The sequence below is a fragment of the Panicum hallii genome, chromosome 2, assembly GCF_002211085.1.
Source record: "Panicum hallii strain FIL2 chromosome 2, PHallii_v3.1, whole genome shotgun sequence".
NCBI lineage: Eukaryota > Viridiplantae > Streptophyta > Magnoliopsida > Poales > Poaceae > Panicum > Panicum hallii.
The window spans coordinates 33,642,059-33,669,358 of NC_038043.1; the positions used below are offsets into that span (position 1 = coordinate 33,642,059).

At 42.0% G+C, this 27,300-nt stretch overlaps 1 protein-coding gene across 2 annotated transcripts; it reads right to left on the bottom strand.

Annotated features, from left to right (window-relative positions):
- Window positions 1-565: 565 nt before the first annotated feature.
- On the bottom strand, window positions 566-12,100 carry LOC112879311 (mediator of RNA polymerase II transcription subunit 14-like). 2 transcript variants are annotated; one of them, XM_025943535.1, is made up of 10 exons: window positions 11,426-11,549; window positions 11,121-11,169; window positions 8,877-9,950; window positions 7,731-7,828; window positions 6,826-7,000; window positions 5,556-6,213; window positions 5,308-5,442; window positions 4,196-5,172; window positions 2,488-3,536; window positions 1,094-1,892 (listed from the first exon to the last, which is right to left on the bottom strand). In XM_025943535.1, the coding sequence occupies exons 3-10, from the start codon at window positions 9,858-9,860 to the stop codon at window positions 1,094-1,096; spliced, it is 4,875 nt and encodes a 1,624-aa protein (XP_025799320.1). In that variant the 5' UTR covers window positions 9,861-9,950; window positions 11,121-11,169; window positions 11,426-11,549. The 2 variants fall into 2 exon arrangements, with proteins under 2 accessions (XP_025799319.1, XP_025799320.1); XM_025943534.1 differs by lacking the exon at window positions 11,121-11,169 and having other exon boundaries at window positions 566-1,892; window positions 11,426-12,100.
- Between the last annotated feature and the right edge of the window lie 15,200 nt (window positions 12,101-27,300).

Consider the following 27,300-nt stretch of genomic DNA (forward strand, 5'->3'; position numbering starts at 1 on the left):
AAAAGAATCCCATTTTTAGGCCTCAAACTATTATTAAATAAACTTTTCTATTTAAAAGTAATTAGTTTTGAAGATATTATTGGACAAAGATAAAAATATTTGACTTTAACGAAAAAATACATATCAGTTGATGAAAAAGATATTATTAGTTGCTATATTTTAAGATGGAGGTAGTACCTTTTCAAAAAAAAAATACAAGCGATCCTCTAATTTTAAAGTAGGGCAAGTCAAGACGGCACACGAAGACGAAATACATACCTGCCAATCACAAGGTTAATGCCACAACAAAACTATGTTGACCCGAATAAGTTGCTCATGATTCGCAAAGAAAAAGTTACTCATATCAGTTTCAAGCCAACCCATGTGGTCACGGAGTGTTTACAGTCATTAGTAAGGTGGAACGATTGAAACATTATCACAGGACAGCATCCGCTTATCTGTCCAAGCATCAATTTGGACCCAGGCGATTTTGCGTTGCATATTAAAAACATATACTAGCAACACGAACGACAAAAACATCCTTTACTATGGAGTCTCAGTAATAAAAAAAAATAACAAAAAGCTCTAAACAACATATCCTGTAGCCTTGCGTCATTCTAAACACAACTTAGGATGTCCTGCTTGTACAAACGGAATGTGTCAGTCTAAGTCCAATGCCAGTTTATCATGTACACCACCAAACATGTCAGATCCGCCCTTGTCTAGATTAACAATCTACAGACAGTCAAAATAACAACTCCTAAATGTGCTATCCAGCAGAAAAAGGTAAGAGGACTAGAGCAGTATAGATGATACAAAAGACCAGTTCCCGAATAACCTTTTTTTCATCCCTGTGAGCAACTCCATCTTGATACATTATTACCCACGCTAGCTATGTTACAGACTACACACTCAAATGGGCTAAGTCAACCAACACCATTTATACTGTACAAAATTGTCAATCTGAACAAGCCTCAGGCTGAGAAGCTGCCCCAGCTATCAAATGTGACGACTCCTTTACATCTGCGAGGGGAACAAAGCCAATGGCCATGCTGAGTATGACAGTCGGCTCATCAAGAATGGCCTCATACGACAGAGCTCATTCCATGTAAGCTCATGATGCAGTAGAGCCTGCAGAAAGTGGGCCGTCTCTTAGCTGTTGCAGACAGAGTTGGAGTTGCTTTTGGATCATCTCGGCAACCATTCGCAGCCTTCCTTGGCCTACCTCTCCAGCCACAGCAGACCCAATATTCACAGTCTCCACAGCTCTTGCAACCTTCTGCTTGCATCTTTCCCACTCCTCAAGTTGCAACCAGCAGGCTCTCCCACCATGGCTCCCATCCATTGCAAGGAATGCAATATGATTGTTGTCCCCAAAAGAATACCGAAGTCTCACAGATATGCAATATGGAAGCCAGGCAGCTCCACCAGCTACATTCATGTGAGGAATTAGAGCATGGTCAAGTACAAATGTCAGGGCAAACTCTACTGAACTGTGGGCTCTGTCATGATGAATGTTACTTTTGGCTAAACTGCTCTCCGTGTTGTCAGCTGAAACTGATCCTGAGTGATTCTCCAAACAAAGTTCAATCCGAGCCCTCTGAGCAGTAGCAATGTCCCCGTGAGCCTGGGAAAAACCTTTCTTCCATGCGATGAGCTTTAAAAACTCGCGCAGTACCGAAATTGGCAATGTAAGCAAAGTGATAAAAGAAGCAACTCTAGAAGCATCATACGGTTCGGAGGCAACACGCCTGCTGAAGTAGTCGCATATTTCATTGATTTCAGCTGCTACTAGCTCTTCCTGAGCATTGCTCTGAGCCTGCTGTTGCTGTTGCTGGTGGTGAAATCTTTTAACACTCAAAACTTGTAGAAGCAGTTGAACCCGATGAACACTGACTGCAAATACATAGCCTCTGCAAGATGAAAACAGGAACCAATTTAGTGGCGGTCCTAATTGTAAATTCGTAACTAAAAGCAAAAACAAGGAAGATGAGTTATTTTGAACAAAAAACCTGACACTAGCAAGCACCTTCCAAGCTTATAAGTCTTGCCTAAGCTAAATCAATTCTGGGTCGATAGCATAAAAATAAAAAAATAAACAGAAGAACAAAACCCGTGTCCAGTAAATATGAAGTTGCAAGTCATAAGCAAACAGCACGGTACATATTCAACGCACATTTGCAGCATGTAAAATAGATTAATGAATATAAAATCCGAAGAGGATATATAAAGAGAAGGCGCTATTTTGAAAAGAAAAGTAGGGAGCTCAATGTCACTAGCACCAATATCGATATATAAACTTCCATTCACAATAGACAGCTAAGGATACTTTGCCAGTGAATATTATGTAGATAATGAACCCAAATAGCAGTGGAAAAGTGAATGACATAGATTTAAACATAATGATGCTAGAAACTAAGAATTCGTTGGGTCTACAACAATTTTGGATAGATTTAAACATAATGATGCTAGAAACTAAGAATACTTGGCCAGCCTTGTAGTTCTTACCCCACATAGAACCGAAGCGCAGGCTGCTCTTGATCCAAATTCAAGAGTGCCCCTTCATTGTCCTTTAAGATTGATCCCAGTATTTCTTTCAAAAGTTCAGGCAATTGTGCAAACAACCATAGAACTCCAAGATACTTAAGTATCCCTCTCAGAACCTTTTTCAGAGCTGCCAAAGGAACCCAGCCACCACCATATCCGCCATCATCCCCAAGCCCTATAAAAGCTGTGTTAAGTTCCCCTTTCATGTGAACAGGGAGACCAGCTCCAGGAGTAAGTCGTACAGAAGCTCCTCCAATCCCTGAAGCAAGAGCTGAGGAAGCCAACATGGCATTTCCTGCTCGACTCAAACTGGCTGCTACATGGTTAGCAACACCAGAAGTTGGCCTGGACATAGAAACACCAGGGGTAGCACTTAAACGACTTGCGCCGGGAGCAGTTTGTGGAGCTCCAGCATTGTTATTTAAGTGTACACTAGCCTGTGTAGCATTCATGAAGTTGGGTTCAAGAGCATTCAGACCCTGAGCAACATGTTCCATTATGAAAGGTCGGAATTGTGGGCATGGCAATGATCCACCAACTGATGGTCCACCTTTAGGAGGGGTAGCTGGCTGGAGCCAAACCTGATCCCCAGCAAAGCAGCGCATGTCAACAGAAAATTTCTTGCGATATATAATGCGTATCCAGTATGGCCCACGAAGTACAACAGAGACATCAAAAGGCAGTAATGAACTGGGAACGAGTCCAGGTCCACCACGCCCAGCAGCTGAGAGCATGGCAGCAGCATGGAGATTATGACTGCCTAAATGGGCAGCTGCAGCATTTGAGGGGACAGGTGCGTGATGTATGGTTGATGAAGATGATCCATTTGCTAACGGCCCTTGTGTTGGGATGTTGGCTTGCTTTGGCATAGTGCTATATCCCGATGAAACAGTTACAGGCATCCTTGCAGGACGAATTGCACCTCCAAGGGCAAGCAATGGTCCTGCTGTAAGCCGAATGCAATCCAAGAAGGATGCTACCTCTCCACCATTCACGAAATCCTCCAGAAACTGCATTTATGCAAGATTGATTATGAGATGAACTAGGCAAATTTAAGGTGAATGTATTGCAAGATCAATTAACGAATCTCACAAAGTTTATGCCTAAACAGAGCATAAGTGATTTTACTCAGCTATTTAAAACGCATACAGGCTGTGAATGGGTGGAAGCCAATTGGAATGACCCATTTGCCACTTCCAGTAAAGGAGATCATAGACATTGTCCGGTGCAACAACAAAAAATGCCAGCACTCATTTATACCTCTGGCTATACAATAATGATGCAAATTTCAAAAGATAAAACAATGGATGTATAAAAAAATACTTCTTGTGAAAGCAAAAGTTAGCAAGTATACAACTGATCAAATGCCAATCTACAAAATGCCATTTTGTCCCCAATTCAAGAACATGTTTTCAGAATATTGACACTTCAAATTAATATACACTGATCTGAAGCAAGGTTTGAAAGAATTTTGTTATTTCTCATCAAAGACTTAATCTTTAATGAAACTATTTGAATCCATTTGTTACCAAAATATCAGCAGTGAACTTCAATGCTGAAATATATATGAAGTATTGGTAATAAACTTGATGTTGAAAGATCCGTAGTACACATCCAATGTGATCAATGTGAAAAAAATAATGAAACAGGAAGATAAGTATGGGTGAACCTTTGTGTGTGGCCAAAGCTGATCTGGAGAAACATGCATTGTGCAACCACCCTTAGCAATCTCCCATTCAACAACAATGTGTACCATAGGCATGGTGCCATAGCTGAACCACAAGCTCATTAGACCGACAGCTTCAATCCTGAACATCTTTCTCATCTGCTCAGATAACTTCTCAGAAGCATCACTGTTGCTTTTATTAACAGATTGTGGTTTCATCTCCGTGGATAACTGATTGTCATCTACCTTGTCATCAACTTTCACACCAATTAGTCTCCTCATTCCGCAAGCAAAAGAACGAGCATTTGAAAGTCGTCGTAAATCCGACACAAGCTTCGGGACGCTATCTGCCTCAACAGTGTTGTAAGTTAAAACAACACCATCAGAATCAAAAGATATATGTGAATCCATTTCTGAGGTATTTGCAATGCGAATACCAACACCCCATTGTGTCATGGTGCTTCCTCCATTGAGTTCCCAAAGTTCCCTGAAATGTGGATCATTTATCCTAACATCCCAAGACATGCTTCCAGCCTTACCAAGGCGCAGGCATATATGTTTCCACGAATCATCTTGTGCAAAAGGTAATCTTAACCAAAGAGTAGATGATGGTGTCCGCAGACCAACTTCTTCCACATATGGAATCGCAAGCGAATCCATCTGAGCAGTTAGTTGAGCATGTTTGATGCATAACGAACAGTGCCTTATGACATGTAGTAGCACAGAAGCATATATAGTTGCCGGAACATAATTATTTCTTTCCTCGTGAACATCTCCACAGGTAAGGCTGGCTCTTGATTGCAAATTAGATGAGTATGCCGGCAAAGGCAGGGGACTCTGCACTGATTGTGATATTTTTCTCCGCTTTCTTGGCTCACTAGGTTGCAGTCCTTGTAATGAAGGGATACTTGGTAAGAAATCTGAAAGAGAGCGTTTCCTAGATGCACCATCAGAGCCAGCAGTGATGAGCTTCTCTAATCCTGATAATTGCCCGAGTAAGATGATCATATTTGTAACAATAAATTTATAATGAAGCCTAATCTACTTCACCACAAATGTTTACCGAAAGATTTACATCTGATTCTAATATATAGAAGAATATTTTGGTAAAATACCTCCTGTAGTAGTTGAAGGTCTAACCAAGTGATTAGACACAGAGTTCCCAAGAATGCCTGAATGGGAGCTTTGAACAGGGATTTGATTGCTGTTATTGTTGCTTGAAGGGACAAGCTGAAGTGATTTATTTATATCTGCAATAAATTGTCACATGCATAACTTAGTAAACCAAGGTCATGATTAGAAATAGAACTTGACAATTTGGTCACAGATACATACACAGCTCAAGAAAGAAAGGTGTTTGTACCTTGTATATGTCTAAAATTACTTGGGAGATAGCTGTGCAAACTGACACTAGGATGGACCTTTAAAGTATTAATAGCTTGGGTACAAGAGCCTCCTCCATCATGCATTGGTGAGGCAGCCCTAGGATTTATTCCTTGAATACCAACTGAAAGAGAATTCAGATGAGATGTAGATGGCAAACTAGATGGTGGTACAGAATGGTTGTGTGCAGCGGTAGAACCACATTCATATTCGAAAACCTCGTCAACAATAGAAGAAAACGATGGTGAACAAGCAGGAAATAGTGGAAGAGGCTCAATTCCATTCTGGACAGGAATATCACTCTCCATTAAGTCTGTAGAGCTCATTATACTTTGTAGGGCCTGCAGCTTCACATCAAAAGGATTGGTATTTGACTCATTTTTAAGTACTTGCATCTGCCCAACATTGATTTTGTTACACCTAATAACTTCTTTAGCATCTGCATTTGCATTAGTCTTAGTCTTATCACTTGCATCACACTGTGACTCAAGCAAATGAAAAACAGGCCTGAAATCCTTATCGAGTTGCATCAACAGATAATAGGCATTTGCACAATGTGGAAATCCCATGACCATCAAATCTGAACCATGTAATATGGTCTCTGGTATCTTCAGAGTGCCCTGAGACTGCTGGAAAACCTGGAATAAAGTAATATAGTTTATCACATTTATGTTTCCAAAATCCCATGACCCTCAAGCAGACTTTGGCATGTTTTAACAAGTCGTCTGATAATAAACTGTATAAAATCCCATGACAATCAAGCAAACTTTGGCATGTTTTAACAAGTCATCTGATAATAAACTGTATACTGCCTTGTTCGATGATAACTAACCAAGGAAAGATCAGTGTGTAGAGTGTTTCTCTTCTCAGAGGTCAAAAAAAAAAATTCTCACTTCCAGAAAAGGATCGTTCAAAGTAAGAGAAGGTACGAGCATTTACTACTACTAGGTCATACTTAAAGGATGTCATCTTCTGGTCTCGAATACCAATATCATTGACCTGCTTAATAATATGCTTACAAATAATACTACAAAAAAAATACCTGAAAGCATCATATTATGAAATGTCAACTAATCATTTTCATCATTACATGTCACCAATTTAAATATTTGTAAGGATATTATTGATCAAAAGTGCAACAGTGTGATTGTAAGCATCCCGTAGCGACATTTCAATGTTATGAAAGAAGCACCAGATGACACATCTGCTAAATGAAAAACTTCAGACATTATGGTAAACAAGGTGACAACCTTAAGGCCAAAAAACCGTCCAGCTGCTGCAAAAAGGTGGAGGATGCTCCTGGTCCTTAAGCTTGAAAAAACCTCGGTAGCTGAAGTACTCCCTTTGTTTAGAGTTTCCTCACAGTCCGTAAGCGCAGCAGGTGGTAATATATTTTCCGGTGATTGGAGGAGAAAGCGACCACTCCTATTTTAGAGAAAAGAGTTGCAAATTTAGGAAGTTGAGAAGTCTAAACCAAGATTGAAGACATTTAAACAAATACAACAACAACAACAACTTAGCCTTTTGTCCCAAGCAAAGACATTTAAACAAATATATCATCTTATTTGCCTTCAGAGAGAAAGGAAGTACGACTCCTATATGATATCAGCTATAAATATTATCCACAAAAATGTTGACAAAATAGTGCAAAAGGTCTACGTGAGCCCTGAACATTAGGATGTATCTACTCTGCCCCAAAACAAAAATGGTGCAAACACATTCCTCATGTAGAGTTGTAGACCACAAAAAATAATTCATGTGGCCAGTTTTGCAGAGTGTTTTTTATTGAATTGTAGGGAGAATTCCCTTTCGTCATGCAGGATATGAAGATGACCCAGCAAACCTCCCCTCCCCTCGAGAAGTTACGATTGACGAATCTATACTTCTTACACATTGACCCATACCGAGTTAAATAAAACATTGCTGTGCTATTATTGACCTTAATTTTATCCTATCAATTCCTAAATGACATTCTAAAACACCAATCCACCATCAGGTAGAGAACACACAACATTTAATGGTTGGCATTTATGAAATGGCTCTCATCACACATTCGAGTGATGCAATTGTGGTTCAGAAGCTTTTATAACACAAAATAGGGTTTATAAAGAATGGTAGATGTAAGATACCAGGATTAATGAAAATAGTAACACACCTTATATTTATTCCAAGACTAATATACGCCTGGCCATATGCCCTTACTTGAAGCACTTCATTCCCAAAACAATCTGAGAAGCCCTTTTTCCCTGCATTCTGCACAATTCATAAACATAAAGAAGAGATCAATTCCATAAACAGGTATGTGCAACAACTGCAAAAAGGACATACACAAGAAAAACAAATCTATTAAGTGTCAGATGCAATTGGTGGCTGAACAAAATCCACTTCATTCCATGTAATGTGGCTCATTTACAAGCCACATGTTCTGGATATACATTACGACCAGAGTATTTGGTGTAACAATTCAGCGTGATTCATCGTGTTAGCAATTTACGCATTAAAATGTTAAGAAAAAAGAGCTAACATAATTCAATGCAAATATGCGACAAATCAAGTTCAAGCATGATATGAACATTCTTATAAATCTGAAAGCATAACAAATAATTCATCAGATTTTATTTGCAACAGTCATCGAACTCACCTTAAACAACAAAGGAAGTAATAAATTCTCAGAACTAGCGAAGATTTTGGAAACTGTTCAAAACACCAGTTTACATTTACATAGATATTTTCAAAACATGCAAACACATGAAAAGCATCCATATAATCTTTGATGGCAAGTAAAGAAATATTTAGGATCAAGAAAATTAAACTAGCATATCGGTACCTGATTAAAAATGGCATTCCAACCATGGTACAAAAGGTATTAATCTAATAATTGTTTCTGGCGGGATGTCAACCCAGCTTTTAGTTTGTATACTGGTTAGCTCTTTCTGGGCATGACCAGAAAGACACACATGGGCGCGATGAGAAACATAACTATTCAGATTTTACACAAGAGATATCACATGCTTGCACAGTGATCTCAAATTCAGATTTTACACAACATGACAACAAGAAATATGACATGCAAAAGCACAGTAATCTCAATTTCAGTACTCTTCCACATCACCCAAGCAATTTATAGAAGTCCACAACAACTAAATATGGGAATACACGCAATGTAACTCCTGGTTTAGGGAAATATGTGTCAACAGATGGTACAAGAAACTGAACACCTAAAATACAGTTTAGCCAATAGTAAAGAGGTAAGGCAAATGCAAATACAAAAGTTAATTAAATAATTATTTTGTATCATTACCTTGTTTGTGTCCTTAGCTGCTGCGACATCTCGTTTCAGGATAACATCTTTTGGGGACTGAGAAATTTGGACATTTTTGCACAGCTGTCTCTGAATAGTAAGAAGGCGTGTGTGCCTATTGCAAGCGATTGCCCACAAAATAAGTTGTTCAACATCAATGCAACTCAGATCAAGAGAAAGATTAGCCTCTTTATCTGTAAATGGGTCAAGTACAAACGAACTATGCTGACACTTTATCTGCATCTCTTGCCCTGCCTCAATTTTGATAAAAGGAGATGAATCAGGTTCTGCTGTGCTAGTGCTTTTTCCATCTAGCCAGTAATTAACTTTCAGGCCAGGTATCTTAAAACCACTTGAATCGAACTCCCCATCTTGAACAAGCTGCATTAGAGAAGCATTTCCAGTTTGTCCAGTGCCACTGTCAGAGATGAGTTCAGATCTTATTGCATCTTTCCACCTTCCCTGTCGAAGAACATTAGCCTGCCTAATAATAGTGTCCATAGCAAGAGAGATGCAGAACTCATGGAGTATAGCATATAGCACTGTGAAGGGATTATCAGAAGCTGCCATTCTTCTTTCTATATCATCACCAAGAGCAAATCTCCTACTTTCATCAAGCTTAATTGGACCTTTCTTCTCTCCAACCAGTAACTCCATATGCAATATCCTCCATAAGTCTACATTACCACGGTAACCTAATGTGAGAAGAACTTTAAATTCTCCATCCACACAGAAAACTGCTATTCCATCAGTAACCGAAACATTAGATACTTCCTTAGGTCTTGGTGTCACAAGTACTTTGTATCGCACGCTAGCATCTAATTTCCGCAGAGCACGTTTTTGTTCATCTGGGGAAAGTTTATTTTGACTTCCTATGTCCTCTATACATCTTGGCAGCCTCTGATAACCCCCAGTAAGCATGACTTCAGTAGCAGAAGGAACATCAAACATAGGAGCCCGAAGTTTCTCCAAATCATCACGCATAAAGAACAGCCAGTCAGCTGTTTGAGTGAAGCATGTTTCATGGCTGTTGAGAGTAGATCCGAGCTGTTGACAATAATGGACCAAAGGAACCTGCGCAGATTGAAAATAGAATTGTTAATGGCAAAATACACTGTAATTCACGTCTTGGAAAACTAAACCAATGAGGAAATTTCAGAAAAAAAACTTAGTTTATCATGATAGAAATGGTATACGGGTAATAGAGGATGTAAAACAAACACTGATGGAGTCTGTACTTTATAAAAAAGGGCACAGAGTAAATGGCCTACAGTCAAACTGTAGCAAAAAATGACAGATAGAATATATTGTAAGAGGATATCACGGCTTTTAACAAAATGTTTGTCATCACAATTGAACTAAAGAGAAAATTAAGTTACAATGGGGCATATCTAATGCAATCCATTGGCTAGATGGAATGACGCAAAATGCCTTGAAATCAAGTTGAAAACTTGTGAAGTCATTGAGGAAGTGCTCTATGGACTAGGTCAATGCCATATTCAAGCTTCATCACTGCTAGAGGGCAGGGGCAAAGAAAGGAAGTCTTACAGTTAACAGTACCCTTTTGGCTTTCATTGCCCCATTGTCTTTAACTTATTGCTTACTAGGCATTCTCATTTTCCTGTCCCAGGGTTAATTAAATTTGAAATAAAAAATTTATATGGCTGCTGACTACATTAAGAGCTATTTCTAATAAAAAATTAGAATATTTCATTTTAATTTATTAGAAAGCAAAAATGGCTTGCATGGTTGAACCAGGATTAGTTTGCATCAAATATGCTACAAATAGTATAACAGACACATTAGCACACTCAAACCATATAGTACAATCTGAAATTCTGAACTGGAAAAAAAATCAAAGAGATTCCCCCGATCTCTATTGCCATTCCATGGTTTTAAGGGTGTAGTTAATTTCTATTTGCAGATTTTACATTACCCTTAGCTCTGTGTGCAAGGTCATGGGCACCGGGCAGTATTTCAAAATGGAGTACGGTAGATTGTAAAATGAATTTCTTTCACTTGCTATATATATCCCAGAGCACACCATGAGAGCACCAGAAGGATAATACAAGTTTCTAGAGCCAAGCAACGTAAGTTTGTTCATACTACCATTGCACCAAATCAAACTAAATTAATAAATAACTGTGCCAAGATTTAACTGGATAACTTTTTATCCACCAAACAAATTATTACTGTTCAACTAGGAACTGAACTACAGACCCTACAAAATCAGAAGGAGCAAACCTGCTGGCACAGTCCATCAACAATCACCAATCTTCACTAGCCCACTACACTGCAACAAGCCAACAACTATGAATGGTCCATCTTTAACCCACTCAAGGTAGATAGGTGAGACAATGCCACTAAGACAACAAGCCCTAAAAGACCACAACTGAACTTGTTATTTTACACCATAGTATCAATACTAAGTTGGAGCCACTCACAACAGTCAAATTGAATTCATGAATTATTACCACACTGGAATTATGGCACGGAAAATAAGAAGCGACAGGAAACAGGACTGCTGAGACTCGAATTAGGTGGGGCACCTGCTGGCACCACTTGGCGAGGACGTGGAGACGAAGCATGCGCTGGCGCGTGCGTGTGATGAACTTGAGCAAATCGATCTTCTTCTCGGTGTCGGAGCGCTGCCAGCCGCCATTGGCTCCAGCGCCGATGCCCTTCCCCTCGGCCTCCGCCTGCGACTTCTCCACGAGCTCCCGCAGCGCGAGGTAAGACTCCTCCGCCGCCCGCCGCACCACCGCGCCCAGCTCCACCGTCTGCTGCCCCAGCTCCACCGCCATTCCCGCCCGCCCGCCCGCCCGCCCCGCAGCTAGGGTTTCAGCGTCTCACCACCTTCGCCTTCTTCAGCTCCTTCGCCTGCCGGAATCCCGCGCGCGCCGGAGACGAAACCGTATCCCCGCCCCGCCAACGGGCGCACGCGAGGACCCGGAGGAACCAAGCGGGGTATGGGCGCGGCGCGCCGCGAATTGGGGTAGAAAGGGCGCGAGCACGACTGAATTTGGAAACCAATCGATCGAGGATACAGCTCCGGGAGGCAGCTGAGGCCGACGGCGAAGAAGTATGGAAAGGGACGATAGGGTGGAGGCGAGAGAGGGAGGTCGCCGGCGGCGAATCGGCGGCGGCGGCGAGAGGGGCGGGGGTGAGGCCTCTCTCCTCCTCTCGCGCTCTGCTATCGGTCGGAACCCGGCCGTCAGTGCGAGTGCGCCCTAGTCGACGGGCCCACGCGAAGGCGGAGGGCCAGGAGGGGTTATCTGCCGTCCGATCGGGTTGGAGGCAAAGGGATCAACGGCTCGATGGTGACACCCCTACAAACGGCATTCAGCCTTCTCGGCTTTCTCTAAAACATCTTCGGTAGATGCCAAAACGGTATTATCTTCCAATAATTTTTAACAGATTACATTGCCAATACTAAAATATCTTTAGTGATAGTAAAATACATCTCCATCTTACTAAAATGCAAGGATATTCCTCCCTCCATGCTATCTATCGAGTAATCTGTTGGCACTAACCAAAAACATAAAAGTGTTATTGGTGATGGAAAGAGAAAATTTATAAGATGTGAGAGGTGGTTAATCTCCTGGAGATGCTCTCTATATATTAGAGTTGTTTTATAGGCAGTCTCATGTAATGACACGTCATTTTGAGCTGACTAAACAAACAACCTTTATAATAGCTAGGATGTCATTTTTCTTTATCTCGTAATAGTACCATATCCTTAATTCATGGAATAAAAAATAAATATTGTGAGTAGTATGATAACAACAACCCGTCCAATGGTGAGCAAACGGTCTCATATGTTTAATTTTAAACTGTGAGGTGGTTGTTGCAACCACCTCGTTCTCCCCCCTCCTACTTTGTCCTCCACATCATCAAAAATTTTATATGGATTTACATAAGACAACTGCTAACGTATAGCAATGTACTTGCCCTGACCGATCCAATGGCCATTAGATGACAACACTGCGTCGATGAAAAGAAGGCAAAGATGTACATGATACGTTGCTGAACTAGTGAGAGCAACTTCAGCAAATTACTCATCTCTCCTAATATAAAAAACTATCTTTTGGTAATAGGAGATGCTCCACCATATTACCCATTCCATCCCTATTAATACAAAATACTTTTTATAATCGCCAAAACACACCTCCCTTCTACAAAGTAGGGGATTACTCCATCTACCCTGTACATTGAGTAATCTGCTACAACACTGGTTATAAGAAATAAAAAAATAATATCAGCGATGGAGGGAGAAAATATATAAAGTACGATAGACGAGTAATCTGTTGGAAATGGTCTAAGATCTTTTAATATTTGTGCCAGTGATAATCTTCGATCCAACAAACGATCATACTCCGCAAGCTATATCGATGCAAGGCCCATGTTGATGGTCCTTAAATAACAAATTCAACCATCAACTTTCGTATCTTTTAATATAAAAATAATCACAAAACTTAGCTATAGAATTTTATTCTAATTGGTTCCACAAGTTTTGATGAATTATGATTTGCAGGCACTCACACGTGAAACGTAAGAGAAAACACAAGTGAACGCCGAAGAAATGCACAGAAGATCCCGTCCTGCGTCTCATACAAGAAGGTCCCACTTAACGGATCAAACCGACATTACAAGATGGCAAACACCAAGGGATAATAAGATCAAGGCCCACCTACCAGCCTGTGGAGCAAAGCTGGTGCAAAGTGGGGCCACCAGGGCGTCGGGCGAATCTGGACTAGCTCTCGTCCAGATGCAGCTTGGCAGGAGATTCGTCCTTATTCTCCTGAAGTCGATGCCTAGTGTTTCCTTGTATATCGCGGTCCCCAAACTGACCTTGAAGAGTATAAAAGGAGTAGAGCCCCTCACCCACAACACACAACACATTTTTAGAGAAGAAGAAGTAGAGGGACTCTACCTTACCTTGTAAAATTAGGATAGGGAGTGTGTGAGGAGAAGGATTTGCCGACATCTCTTCTACCTTGTACCTCGGTAGGTACGAATCTTTTGAGTAAGTACCTAGATTTATCTGAGTGGTAAGTTCTTGGTAAAGTTATACTCTTGTTGTTATTTATTTGCGGGATCATCGTTTGTTCTTATAGCGGATACTCTAGTAGAGGGCCCCTCATAAAGATGAGATAACCCTGCGCGATGCTAGAGTAGTAGTCGACGGTATAAACGTGGTGCTTAGGCCTTAGGTTACCTTTGTCTGCCTCGAGCCCCACGGTGTTGTAGGGATAGGCAGCAAGTGGTGACAGCCCTGTCCGTCCGTCATGTTCCGGCGTGGTTTGTGCATCCCCCGCGTTCGCGTTTCGGCGTAGAGCTGTTGGCCGGAATCACTTGGTAGACCAAGGAGAGCCGGTGCCCGAAGCAGACGAATAGCAGCTGAGTATATCCTTTCCTTCCTTGATCCTTTCCCTTAAAAAAGCCACGCTACCAAGACCTTTCTATCTCTTGTTCTTCAAGGTAAACTAGCTAGAAAACTATTAGACATCCATTCCCAAAGAAAATACGATATCCTGAATACTCTCCAGGTGAAGTGCTACAGCAGTATATCTGTGTGCTTGCGGATTTATTCGAAATCGTTAAGAAATACCAACAAGCATTTCTAGCACCGTTGCCAAGGAATGTTTGTTGTAGTTGTCTTTGAACCTAGTTTGCCCGTGTATCCTTTCCTTTTTACCTTTTTCTTTCTTTTATCTTTTTTCTTATCGTGGAGCATATTTCTATCCAAAAACTTTCTGCTCCCAAGGGCGAGTTCTTAGAGTCACCTCAATCATCTAAGCCCATCACAGCTTCTGGCTATGAGCTCCGTCTTGACTTCATTGCCATGGTTCGAGAACAACCCTTCTCAGGTTTCGATGATGAAAAACCCTTACCACCACCTACGAGAGTTCGAGCAGTTGTGCTCGTGCCTGACAATCGCAAGCATGGCACAGGAAACACTTCGGTGGAAGTTGTTTCTTTTCTCCCTTACTGAGAGAGCGAAGCAATGGTACACCCATAACATAGGGAAGGTAAACGGAGAATGGGACGAACTAAGGGACATGTTTTGTCTTGTGTTCTTCCCTATTTCTTGCATCGCTTCCCTACGAAAAGAGATCCTTGACTTTCGTCAGGATGAGAAGGAGAACATAGGTGCAGCCTGGGCTAGGTTTTCAAGGTTAAGACATGCTGGCCCGGACTTGTCTATCCCTAACGATGTGTTGCTTCAACACTTTTGGTTAGGGCTTAGCAAGGAGTCTGCCCTACAGCTTGACATCACTATTGGGGGATCTTTCACACACAAAACCATGGCCGAAGGAGAAACACTTCTAGACTGTATCCTAGAAAACACCTCCTTTACCGAGTCCCTTCCAGCAGTTGAGCCGTCAAGCCCAGAGGAAGTCCCGTTAGTAGAGTCTGCACCCTTATTGCTAACCTACCCAGACATCTTCCGAGCCTTCCCCCGAACCAGAAACCCCAGAGGAAGAAGAAATTCAACCTCCGGAGTTTCCCTTTGAATTCGAGGAAGATTTATTTGAAGATTTTGGGAACACCTCAAATTACTTCCAACACAAAAAGCCACCAGTTCCAAACTCCCTTAGTGAATCTCTAGAGGAAGATTTCCTTAGGCATACCATTAGGAAGCTGACAACCATCATGAGCAATGAATGGCTCAAAGAGGTGGAGGTTTCTCCTAAAGCAATTCAGATTTAAACCCCCTCCTCAACTATTCGTGCCCGCAAGCACACGGAATACCGTTGTAGCATTTTACCCCATGAGTAAACTTGGGTGTCGTATTTATATTTCCGCAGGGAAGGCGGTGGTTTAAAGAGTTATTAAATTTAGGAGAATATCTCTATTAAATGTCTGAAGTCTAAACATGGGTAATAATAATATTGATAGGGAGGTAGTGTGACACAAGATAGACCAAACTCAGATAAAAAAGCTAGGATCAGAGAGAGATAAAAGAGCATTCAAGGGCATATAAAGATTTATTCCTATCTAGGCAAGAATAACTCATACTTGCAATGAATACACATGTTTAGGATTGAGCTCTAGACTCTCAAGAACTACCAAGAGAACTGCACATGACTGGCAGAGGAGCCGCCAGCCAATTCGGCTACTTTATGGACCTCCTACTGCCCTACCCTAACGGGGAGGATCACGGAGGATGGATAGGGATGTCACCACTTGCCGCCTACCTCAACAAACCGTGGGGTAGAACCGCATTCAAATGTAACCATTAACCTAGACACGACGTCTGCATTAATAATTACCACTCTAGCCTTGCGCAAGGACATCCGTCTCTATCAGGAGCCTTAGTTCTAGAGCGTCTAGTTAAGGCAAATGAAACCATTGCCGTGGCACTAGATGTGTTACCTGACTAAACATGCAAGGTACATGGTTCAAGTATGAACTGTGAAAGGATCACATGACTAAGGGCCTATTTGGATGAGGGGGACTAAACTTTAGTCTCCGTCACATCGGATGTTTGGACACCAATTAGAAGTATTAAATATAGTCTAATTACAAATCAATTGCATAAATGGAAGGTAATTTACTAGACGAATCCATTAAGCCTAACTAGTCTATGATTTGACCATGTTGTGCTACAATAAACATGCACTAATGATGGATTAATTATGCTGAATAGATTCATCTTGTGAATTAGCCTCCATTTATGCAATTGGTTTTGTAATTAGCCTATATTTAATACTCATAATTGGTGTCCAAACATCCGATGTGACGGGCTAAACTTTAGTACGACAGATCGAAACAGGCCCTAACTATAGGCATATGAACCAAGAACAAGCTAAGATAAGGAAATAAACTTTATTGCATAACTCAAAGTTATTACATAAAAGAGAAGATGCAAGACCATACCAAACTCTTCATGAAGACTAGAAGATCTTGAAGAACTACTCTCCACCTACACTCCACTAGCCTGGAGAACTTTACAAATGAGAAGATGGCTATATCTTGGTGTACTCATTTAGGGGGACCCCCCTTGTAATTATAGTCTTGGAAGGTCGGTTTGCAGCCGGCAATTCAGCTCCAAGCATGTAGAACCGACTTGGAGAAGCGTCTTGGAGTCACCACGTGGCGGCTGGAGGCGAGAGGAGGCAAAGGCAATTCGGTCGAACTGGTAGTTGGGCCGACCCAGGCCTGCCTCCAACCAACCTCCTCTTTGGTGTAATCGTAAGTAAGTGGACCCTCTTGCTGTTGGTCAGTGCATGGCCCTGAAGTAAGGTGGTTTTACTTGGTTGTGGGCCCTCCAATCCATGTGATGCTTGCGTGGTGGCGTGTGATTGGTCAATGTTGTGCTTCCTTGCCTTTGGAGTGTGTTTCTTGTTGGCATTTCTTATGCCCAATAGAATACGTATTCCGCAAGCGCACAAAATCTCCGTTGTAGCACTTCACCCTGGAGTATTCCAGGGTATCATAAATTTCCTCAGGGAAGCACTATGGTTTAAAGAGTATCAAAGAAGCGGGTGATAAACTTTTTACCAGAGATATCAACCAACTAATATAGTGGGGGTAAGCCAGATATGATAAGGTAAAGGCCAAGCAATGACCATCTGACATAGGAGACTCTAAACCTTAGAGCGGTAAGTAGCTAGGAGGACAACGAGCGAGAAAGACTCCTAAACTACTTCTAAACTAATGAGCTAGCCTCATGAGACTAAACATTGCTTCTAACTTGATATCGGGAACTAAGAGCTTAATTCGGCGGCCAGAGAGAGGAAGGACTGCAGAAAGGGGTGAGGGGGGAGTCCAACGGCAAACAACAACTACTGCTATGAAAACACCCAAACATGGTGGACTACGAGGGACGGATATGGCTATCACCACCTGCCGCCTACCACACTGTTCCATGGGGTGGAACACACTTCCTAGCTAACACTAAACCAGACACCACGTCTGCACTCGGTAGGATTTCTCTTGCGGCCTTCAAGAGAAATCCCTTCAACCTAGAGAACTCACTTGAGCCCCCTAGTTCGGGCGAGAAAACCCGCAAGGTAAGATCCCGAAAAACAAGATAGATAGCAAAGCCTATGCTAGAGGATGAACTTCCGCACACAAGTTGGATAACTTGGAAAGATAAAGTAAAGCTGACTCGAAAAGTAAAGAACATAACTTATATTGATAAATATCAAAGAGAAAGATACGAGAGCTATACCAGACTTCCAATGACGACTCCGGAATCCTAAGACAAGCTTGACTCGACTCTAACTCCTAGACTACTAAACCTAACTCTAGAAAGTGAAATGAGTGAAGAGAACTCCTTGGTGTGTCCTTTACAAGCTGATGTGCACCCCTATTTATAGTGTGGAGGTGCTTAGGAGGAGGTCGGTAAAATGGTTGTGGATTTGGCATGATTCGTAAGCCGGCAGGCCTCATCCAGTCCGACTGCCTGGGATGGTGGCCACTTGGCATAGCCTTTCTTCTGGACGATCCTGATGCTCTCCTGGAGTCAGTGGAGGTGGCGTTTGTCCGAAGCAGAACAGTTGGATGCCGGCCAGCGTGATACAGGCCGGTCGGCCTGGCTCTAGCGTGTCTCATCTCTGCATTGCGCCGACTTGATGATCAATTGAATGGGTCTAGAAGTCGACTAGAGGTGGGGTGAATAGTCGAAACTAAAAAAATTACAACACTTAAAACAATTCTATAAGTAACTTTTGGAGTCTTCAGATATTTGTCCGGAATCTTCGCAACTTTTAGAGATTCCTGAGAAGTATCCGGATACTCCAGAGAAATGTGCTGAAACCAAATTCAACCAATCAAACCTTAACCAAAAGTAGATCAAAGTATTTGCAAGTTTCTAGGCTTGTTTCTACCCCTTCTTTCCAACTGCCTGCAGTCAAAACCTTTCCAACAAGTAGATCGAGAGCAAACCCTAGAATTCTAGTAAGAAACAAGAACTTCAACAAATCACAAAGTAAATGTACAGGGAGATAAGAATTTGTTTCCCGAAGTTCAGTTCCCCATAAGGAACCTACGTCTCCATTGAGACACTCAAGAAGAACACTTACTTCTTGAGCTATGTGGCCTCTCCTTAGCAACCCCAAGATCATTAATGTCACTTACTAGAATGTTGACGTTGTACAAATGTCCCGGGGCACACCACAAGCTTGGGTGCTCAACGGGCGATGCCTGAGCTTGAAGCTACAAGAGTAACAAACACGAAATCCACCGGCTTGACGAAGAATGAGGTGCTCAAGAGATGGGAAATCAGCTCACTAGCACTCTCACTTGCTCTCCCTTCAATTTCCCTTCAAATCCCTCACCAAATCTCACTTGGAATCAAGGAGGGGAGTAAAGAGGGGCTCTTGAATGCTCAGTGGAAGAGTGCATGCGAGTTAGGTCGGAGAGTGATAAATGAGAGGGGTGTGAGGGGTATTTATATCTCTTCCCTCAAAAAATAGGCGTTGTGTAGTTAAATCCGGAGACTCCGAAGAATTCTTCGGAGACTCCGGACATCTCTCCTCTGGAGACTTCGGAAATCTCCGGAGACTCCGCATATGTCCAGAGACATGTCAACACTCCGTAGAAACCAAAATGTACGAAGACTTTGGAAAATTTTCCGGACATTCCGAACAATCTGCAGTTAGCACTCCTGAGATATCTCATGTGATGTGTGAGTGCAAAGGTGTCTCTCATAGGTTTGTTAGATCATCTTGAGCACCTTATTCTATGCAAAACGAGTATATTTTATGTCCCTCTTGATAGTACGACATTTCTATACTCAATTTCTAAAGATTAAATAATTAAATCCTCATGATTCTTCACTTTGCAACTTTCATTTCCTTTTGGTAGTTATCTCCTTATATTAATTTATCCATCACCTGTAGTACCTGCTCATCATGCTCATAGATAATATTAGTTCCACAAGCGTATGTCATTAATCAACCAAAACCCACTAAGCGGGCCTAGATATTTTTTCGATCTCCCCCTTTTTGGTGACTGATGACAACACACTTGTGGCTTACAAGAGATAGATCATTTAAGAAACGAGCAAGTGAAATGAATACTCCCCATTAATGTGTGCATCTTGCTTTGAATACAATCTTGTAACTTTGACAAAAAGTCAAATATTGCACACATAACAAGGAATTCATCTCAAACCTATAGTGGCGTGCCTATGTGTGTGCAACAAAGCAAGTGTGATGCAATATGACAGGTTATGCACTCAAAAAAAATAAAAGACGATTGGAGTGGCACAATCTCCAGAGTTTCCGAAGAAATCTCCGGAGTCTCCGCAACCTGCGGAGTTTCCGAACTTTTCTCCGGATTTTTTGAAGACTCTGCCATTTCACAGAAAAAACTAGTCATCAAACAACGAAATCATCACACTAACAAATGTTCTTGATAACTTAAAGGTTCAAGAGAGATCCTAGCACACATAATCCACGCATTACAAGTCCTCAAGCCACATAGTCTTACACAAATAAGTCCAAGAAATGAAATTTTTAAAGATACAAGATGGCGAGATACATAAATGATCTCTTTCACTCCCCCTCTTTCACTCCCCCTTTGGCAACAAGTACCAAAAAAGGGACTGAAAGGCAGCAGAAAGATCATTTTCTCATTGTCCTCCTCCTCCTCAATGTCATCATCCTCCTCCTCGTCATCATCGTGCTCAAAGAACTGTAATGGTACTTCCTCCTCCTCATCCCGAGTGCGGCGAGAGCGATGAGGTGCAGTCCTAGAGGTCCTTGTAGGTGGAGCAGGAGCTGGTTCTTGAAAGTGCATTTGGCCCCCTAAGTGGGTTTTGGTGTTGATGACATGCATAATTAAGGAGCTAATGTGTTTATTGAGCTATGGACAGGTTAAAATTCAATGAAATGAATTATATGCTTGAAAAGACACCAATTTACTTGATAGATGGTGATGGAGCTCAAAAGAAGATTTTATTTATTTTCTATTTTAAATTCTAATATAAGAAATACCATACTATTAAGAGGGATGCAAATGGATAGATTGAAGATGTCAAAGTGCTTAATTGAGATGCTAACTACCCAAGAGAGACACATAATCACACACTTGTGCACTTAGTTTTCTCACTAACTGTTATCACCGTAATTTAGGCGGGCCAGAAAGGTGGGCCGCGAAGCAAGATGAGCTCGAAAGATAATCATAGTGGGCTTGCGAATCGGCCCCTGCACGGGTGTTTGAGGCTGGGGTTGGCCATGTATCTAGATAGGCATGTGTGTTTAAATAGTTTAAATAGAGATAGCCAAGATTCGTGTCGTGGTTAGTTAGAATTGGTTAGAGAAGGTAAGTCTCCAGACTATAAATACATACCCTGGATTATGAATAAAACAATCAATCAATCACCAACAATTCTCGGCGCATCACCACCCCGATTCTAGGGTTTCTCGGGTATGTGCCGTGCAGCCCCGATCACGGGCGGCATCGTTCCTGCTTATTTAACTTTTATATTTCTCGTATTGAAGCATTGTTGATGGTGAGTAACACTAGTTATCTTGGCGTTTATAGACTAGCATCGGCTCTTCCATGCTTTAATAGTGCATCGTTTGTTACCTGTAAACGTTCAGCTGTCATCATGCCCGATCTCGGGTATAAGGGCAGTGTCTTGCTTTGTTCTTGGTTAGTAGATCCAATCTGTTATGGTTAGTCTTCGTTCATCGAAGATTTAGTTTAATATCTGCATGATTAGGCCTTTCAAATGGGTTGAATGTTCCGGCAGTACGTTTGGTGCTTTATATCAACTTAAAAAGGGATCATTCCAGGAATCGACTCTCTGTTGGTTTTTAGGCCTCTGTTTAGGTTGTTATTTCGTTACCTTGCGTATCTGTTAGGCTCAATTACGTGTAGAATGTTCTGGCTATGCAGTGAAAGCTTTAATTATTGTAGATTGGATTAGCTTAATGGTTACAGAGCAAGTTTTATATTACCATCGGATATGCTTGCCTTATTCATATATATATAGATCCGATCTGGTATTGAATACAATCGGCTCTTTATAGAGCAAGTTTTATATTACCATCGGATATGCTTGCCTTATTCATATATATAGATCGGATTAGCTTAATGGTTACAGAGGAAGTTTTATTTTACCATCGGATATGCTTGCCTTATTCATATATCTAGATCCGATTTGGTACTGAATACAATCGGCTCTTTGCAGCCGATATCGGGAATCACCCGATGAGCCGATTACGGCTCGGACTAATGTTTATACGTGTCTATGCATGCAGGAAACTAACATATAACACCTTTCTGATCAGGTACAAGGTCAGGTGGCATGCCTAGCAACCTAGACGCCAGGTCGTGTGCCAGATCTCGGGCTGTTGACCGAGAGATCGTGGCCCACCAGCATTCCCGGGAGCCTCCCGGTTCCTCGTGTTGCCTATCGCTGCTCACCAATGGGTTTTGACCGATAACACATTCTGGCACGCCTAGTGGGACCATCTTCATCAACTACATCGACTTCTACTGACGGGATGATGAGGGATGATCCAATCACGTACGAGTAGATGCCTGCTGAGCACAAGCAGAAATACGACGAGATCAAGGCTCTCTTCTGATAGGGACAAACCCGTGGGTGGCCCAATCTTCACGACAATAGGTACGAACAAAGGAAATTGGAAGAAAATGTGACACTCAGATAATTAGTATTATCACACCCTAAATTTTAATATGATGTTGTGCGCAAAATGTGGTGAAAGTATGTTTAACAATTTAAATGCTAAGAAAAAGGGTTGGTTTTATATAATTATAATTTAATAAAGGTCCTTTAGTGTTAAAATAGATGAGAATGGGAAGTGGAATTCAAATACATAAAGGTTATTTTGGCAAAAGTCAAAAACTTGGGTTTAAAACGCAAATATAGGTGAAACTACACATAGGATGTATATGTAGTGTAGTTTTTAAATAGGATTTATATAAAGTTTAGAAACTTTGCTAAGTTTTATATTAATTACAAATCCTTAGCTTTCCTGCTAATGAACCTTAAAACAAATTTGTAGGTTTTGGAAAACCCTACACTTTTGCTTTTGGGCCCATCCTTATTTGAGCTCTGGTTTGAAAGATATTGAGACTTTACAGTGGAGTCCTTGTGTTTTTGAGAAATTCCATTTCAGTCCCCTTTCGTCTACCTCCCTCCCTCCTCCTCTGTTTCTCTGCCGTGCGCAGCCGCCGCTCTGGCCGGCCATGTACGCCACCCCCGCCGCCTCAGCGCCGTCCTGCACCGGGCCACGTGCCCTTCCCTGCCTCGCCGACGCCTTCCCTGACCCCGCGCTGGCCGCCCCTGCCCTCTCCACGTCGCACCTGTCGCCTATCCGAGCCGCGCTTCACCACCGCTTGCCGTCGCTGCAACCCAGTGCCACCTCCTGCTTCCCGGCGACCCCACGTGTCATTTTCCGGCCGGCCGCCGCCGCAGCTCTCCCCGCTGTCTTCTTCTTTGCGCGCTACGCTACCCCCCGTCTCTGCCCGAACCACGCCGTGGCCGCCATGCACGCCACCGACTGTCAGCTTTGGCTCCCGCACGACCATGTCTTAGTCTGGACTCCGAACACCTCATGGAACTCCTTGTGTGCCTGCTCTTGCATTTGCACACACTATTTTCGCTCAATTTCTCTTGCTCCGACCACCACACTTCACCGGACATCATCCGCGGCTTCGGCTCACCATCGGCAGCCCCCACCGCCGCTCCCCATCCCCGATCCAAAGTACCAACAGCACCGTCGTGACCCATCACAACTCACCGAGCGAACCAATCCCAGTTTCTTCCACCAGGACAGCCGGATCGCAGCGCCGACGAGCTCCTTACTCCGCCGCCGCTCGGCCTCCCGTCGACCCGCCGGTGCAGGGCCTCTTCACCCCGACCAAGGGCACCAACAGCACCACATCATCCCCCTGAAGCGATCCCGCCCCTCCTTCACCGCCCTCTGCCGCCCTAGCCCGCAGAACACCGTGCCGCCATCACCGCCGGTAAGAACCCGAGCCACCCCACCGTCGAGCACCGCCCTCCGCCCTGTCCCCGACCAAATTAGGCACTGGGAAAGCATCCCCACACTCCCGTGATGCTCATTCATGCCCTAGTGGTCCGTGTTCGCCGGCCCCTCGCCGGGACCACAAGCACCCCATCACGACCGCCGCCATCCATCATCGCCGGCCATGCTCCGTCGCGTGTCCTGGTGCACATCACCCACCCGTGAACACAGTAGCTCATGTAGATCATGTGGGACCAGTTCATCTCCGGCCAAACCCTCGCCGTCAGCGAGAACACGCCGGCCAGACGCCACGGCCGTCGTCTTCCCCAGGCAAGGACCCAATTGTAATCTAGCTTTATGTATTAGGGTCCCATATGCAAGAAACCAGGGGCCTCTCTGCGAAACTCCTTTATTATTTCATGTGTGCAAAACAGCTGACTTGTAAAATCCATAAGAATTGTACAAAAATCCAAAAATTGTCAAACAAGTTTTGTTAGAAATTAGGATTCAAGCTCTACAACTTTTATTAATGAAGTTTGGTTTGAAACTAAATACTTTTGAATCTATTTTAAACCTAAGTAAAAGGTGTATTTTATGCATAACTTTTGCATATTAACTTATTTTCTTATGATTTTTGGTATGCAGCATCTTTAGGTCATGTATGAGCTTGTGTAAAAGTTTCAAGCTTAGTACTATTTTTTAGTTTAAATTCTTTTAAACTTTTGCAAATCAAATTTGAAGTAGTTTAAATTTAATTAAGCTTGCTCCTAAAGCTTCTATGATTAAATCTCTTTACCATAACTTAATATGTTGATAATTAGTTCATAATTAAATTTTCAAGACTTTATAGTTCTATTTACTTAGGGTTTGAATTCAAACTTGAAATTTGAATTCAAATTCAAATGTTTTAGTTTCTATTTCCAGAAAATTATGAAAAATTCACCATAAGCTTATTTATTGAAAATAAACTTATCCACAAAAATTCAAGGTCAGAATCTTTGTAGTTTTCAAAATAAAAATTAAACTGGTCGAATTACTTCAAAGTAATTCCATTAAAATGACATAACTTAAGTATAGATAGTAGTTTGAAACCCCACCGCCTTGTTACATGAGTTTATGTGCACTAATTTATTGGATTGCAATTTTATCATGAAATAAAACCTTAACTCAAACACCACCTCACTTATGTGGCAGAACCGCCTGAATTATTCCGGCTCAAGTGCGCTAATGATAGCTATATAGCTGGCATTACCTCAACGTACTTCAAACAGTATAATCCGTTGGTCTGTCGGGTCTCCGCCCGATACAACCACGGTTCAACAGGATCGCAGCAGGTTTACCTCGTACGAAGACGAGTTTACAATCATAGAATAGCTCATCAACTTTTAATTTACAGTCATTCAAACATTATTACAAACCAGTTCAAATAAAGTAAACTTATACAAACACTGTTAAACATGACAAGCGGAACAACTTGTCCAAATTCACAGCAGAAATAAAAGTTTACACGACTACACACGTCGCAAAGGTGGACACCATGCTTAGCCCAAGGCTTGGTGTCACTCTGGAGGGTCACTGCCAGCCGGGGATGGTTCCCACTCCACGGACCAGCCAAAAGGAACGGACGTTGGCCACTCAGGGTTGTCCGTGGGATTCTGGTAGGTTATACCTGAAACAGATATTGGCAAGTCTGAGTATTCTAATACTCAGCAAGGCTTACCTGAGTTCGGGTATACTTTAGCCCGTAACTAGACTCATGAAGGCATTGTAAAGGTTCGGAGGTATTTTGAGCGGAAAAGCAACTAAGAACATAGTCTATTTTCAAGTTTTAGCTTTCAGATTCTAGTTCGATTAGCCAATCTAGGTAAGCACTGATACTAAGCAAGCAAGGTAGATATTCTCATCCATCAAAATTATTTCATTGAACATTACACTTTTTACTCCATGTGGCAAAAGGGATAAGCAATCTCAATCCTCATGAGAGGCTGACGATTCTGAATCGAATTTAACCTTGCAAGGTAAACCTAACACACATGCTTGGAACACCTAAAGATCGTTCCGAAGCAACCGTTTCCCTCATATTCCGGGTTATGGACCAGGGCCACCACAAGTGACTGCAGGACCGTACGCACACCAATTGTGCAGGACATACGTTTGTAGCGCGAGTACAAAACCCGTATTCCTGTCTGCCATGCAGAACGTACTCCCACACGTTGGTGCGTGTAAAATTAAAATAAAAGTCGAGTGGTGGAGACGTGTTCCATTTGCCGGGCCATTCGGGTACTAGGCTTACCGCTTACCATATTTCGCGGTATGTGGCTAGTACTTTCAAACGCTTAGCCACCACTACCACACATTTCGACCTTAAAACTTTTATCAAAATAGACAGGGTAATCTTCAGGTCATGATACAGCACATGACCCTATCCATCATCCTTATTGTGGTTGCAGAATTGTAAACAAGCAACTCCTATATCGCGCCAGTGACAGGAAATCACCCAACTTTTACTGGTCCTATTTAGCAGAGCATCTAAGCGATGAGGACTCGGGTTCAATACATTGGTTCCTAAGATTCATGCATTTAGGGTTTCATTACAACTCCTAGACGTAATGCAAGATATATAATATAATAATGGAACTGTAATAGAATTAAATACGGGGATATGCACCGGGGCTTGCCTTCCTGAGTGGGATTGGGAACAGGAGTGTCAGAGACTTCCGAATTTTGGTTCGGGGTTTCAATTAGTTCCTCGACGGCTTGGGTTGGATCTTCAGAAAACCCTTGGTCTTGTCCTAAGACCAACTCGTAATCTCCGTCGTCAAGCGTTGTTGATTCTATATGATATGCAATAAAATAAATGAGACCAAATTTATACTTAAGATCTTATGTTACAACAAAGTTGCAAGTTAAACAAGTCAACACATAGGAGTATGGTAAAAAGATCTTAACCAATTAGGTTTAAAGAGCTTACTTAACTAACCTTAAAACATTTTAAAATTTGAAATGTTTAAACTTAAAAGAACTTTATATTATCAAACAAAGTTAAGTGTAAAACCTTAACATAAGATCACATAAGACTTCAAGCAATTACATCTCGGAGATCATAAGTAACAAAGTTAAGGTGTAATAGTTACACATAAGAATACCCTTTAACTTTAGACTTGAAAAAGACATAAAAGCATTTAGTTTTTCACTAAACTTTATTAACAAAAGTTGTAGGGTTGAAAATATAGCTTCTAACAAAACTAGTTTTGCAATTTTTACATTTTTCTACAATTTATACAGAACTAAACATGTTTCAACCAAAGAAAAGAAACCAAACAGAAGCTTTTTGCAGAAAACCCCTTAGCAACTTTTCTTCTTAACAGATCTACCCTCCCTCGCGGCTCTCTCTCTCTCTCTCCCTCTCTCTCTTACATGTGGGGCCTCTTGCTTCTTCTCCCTTCCCCCTTCCTCTGCTCACG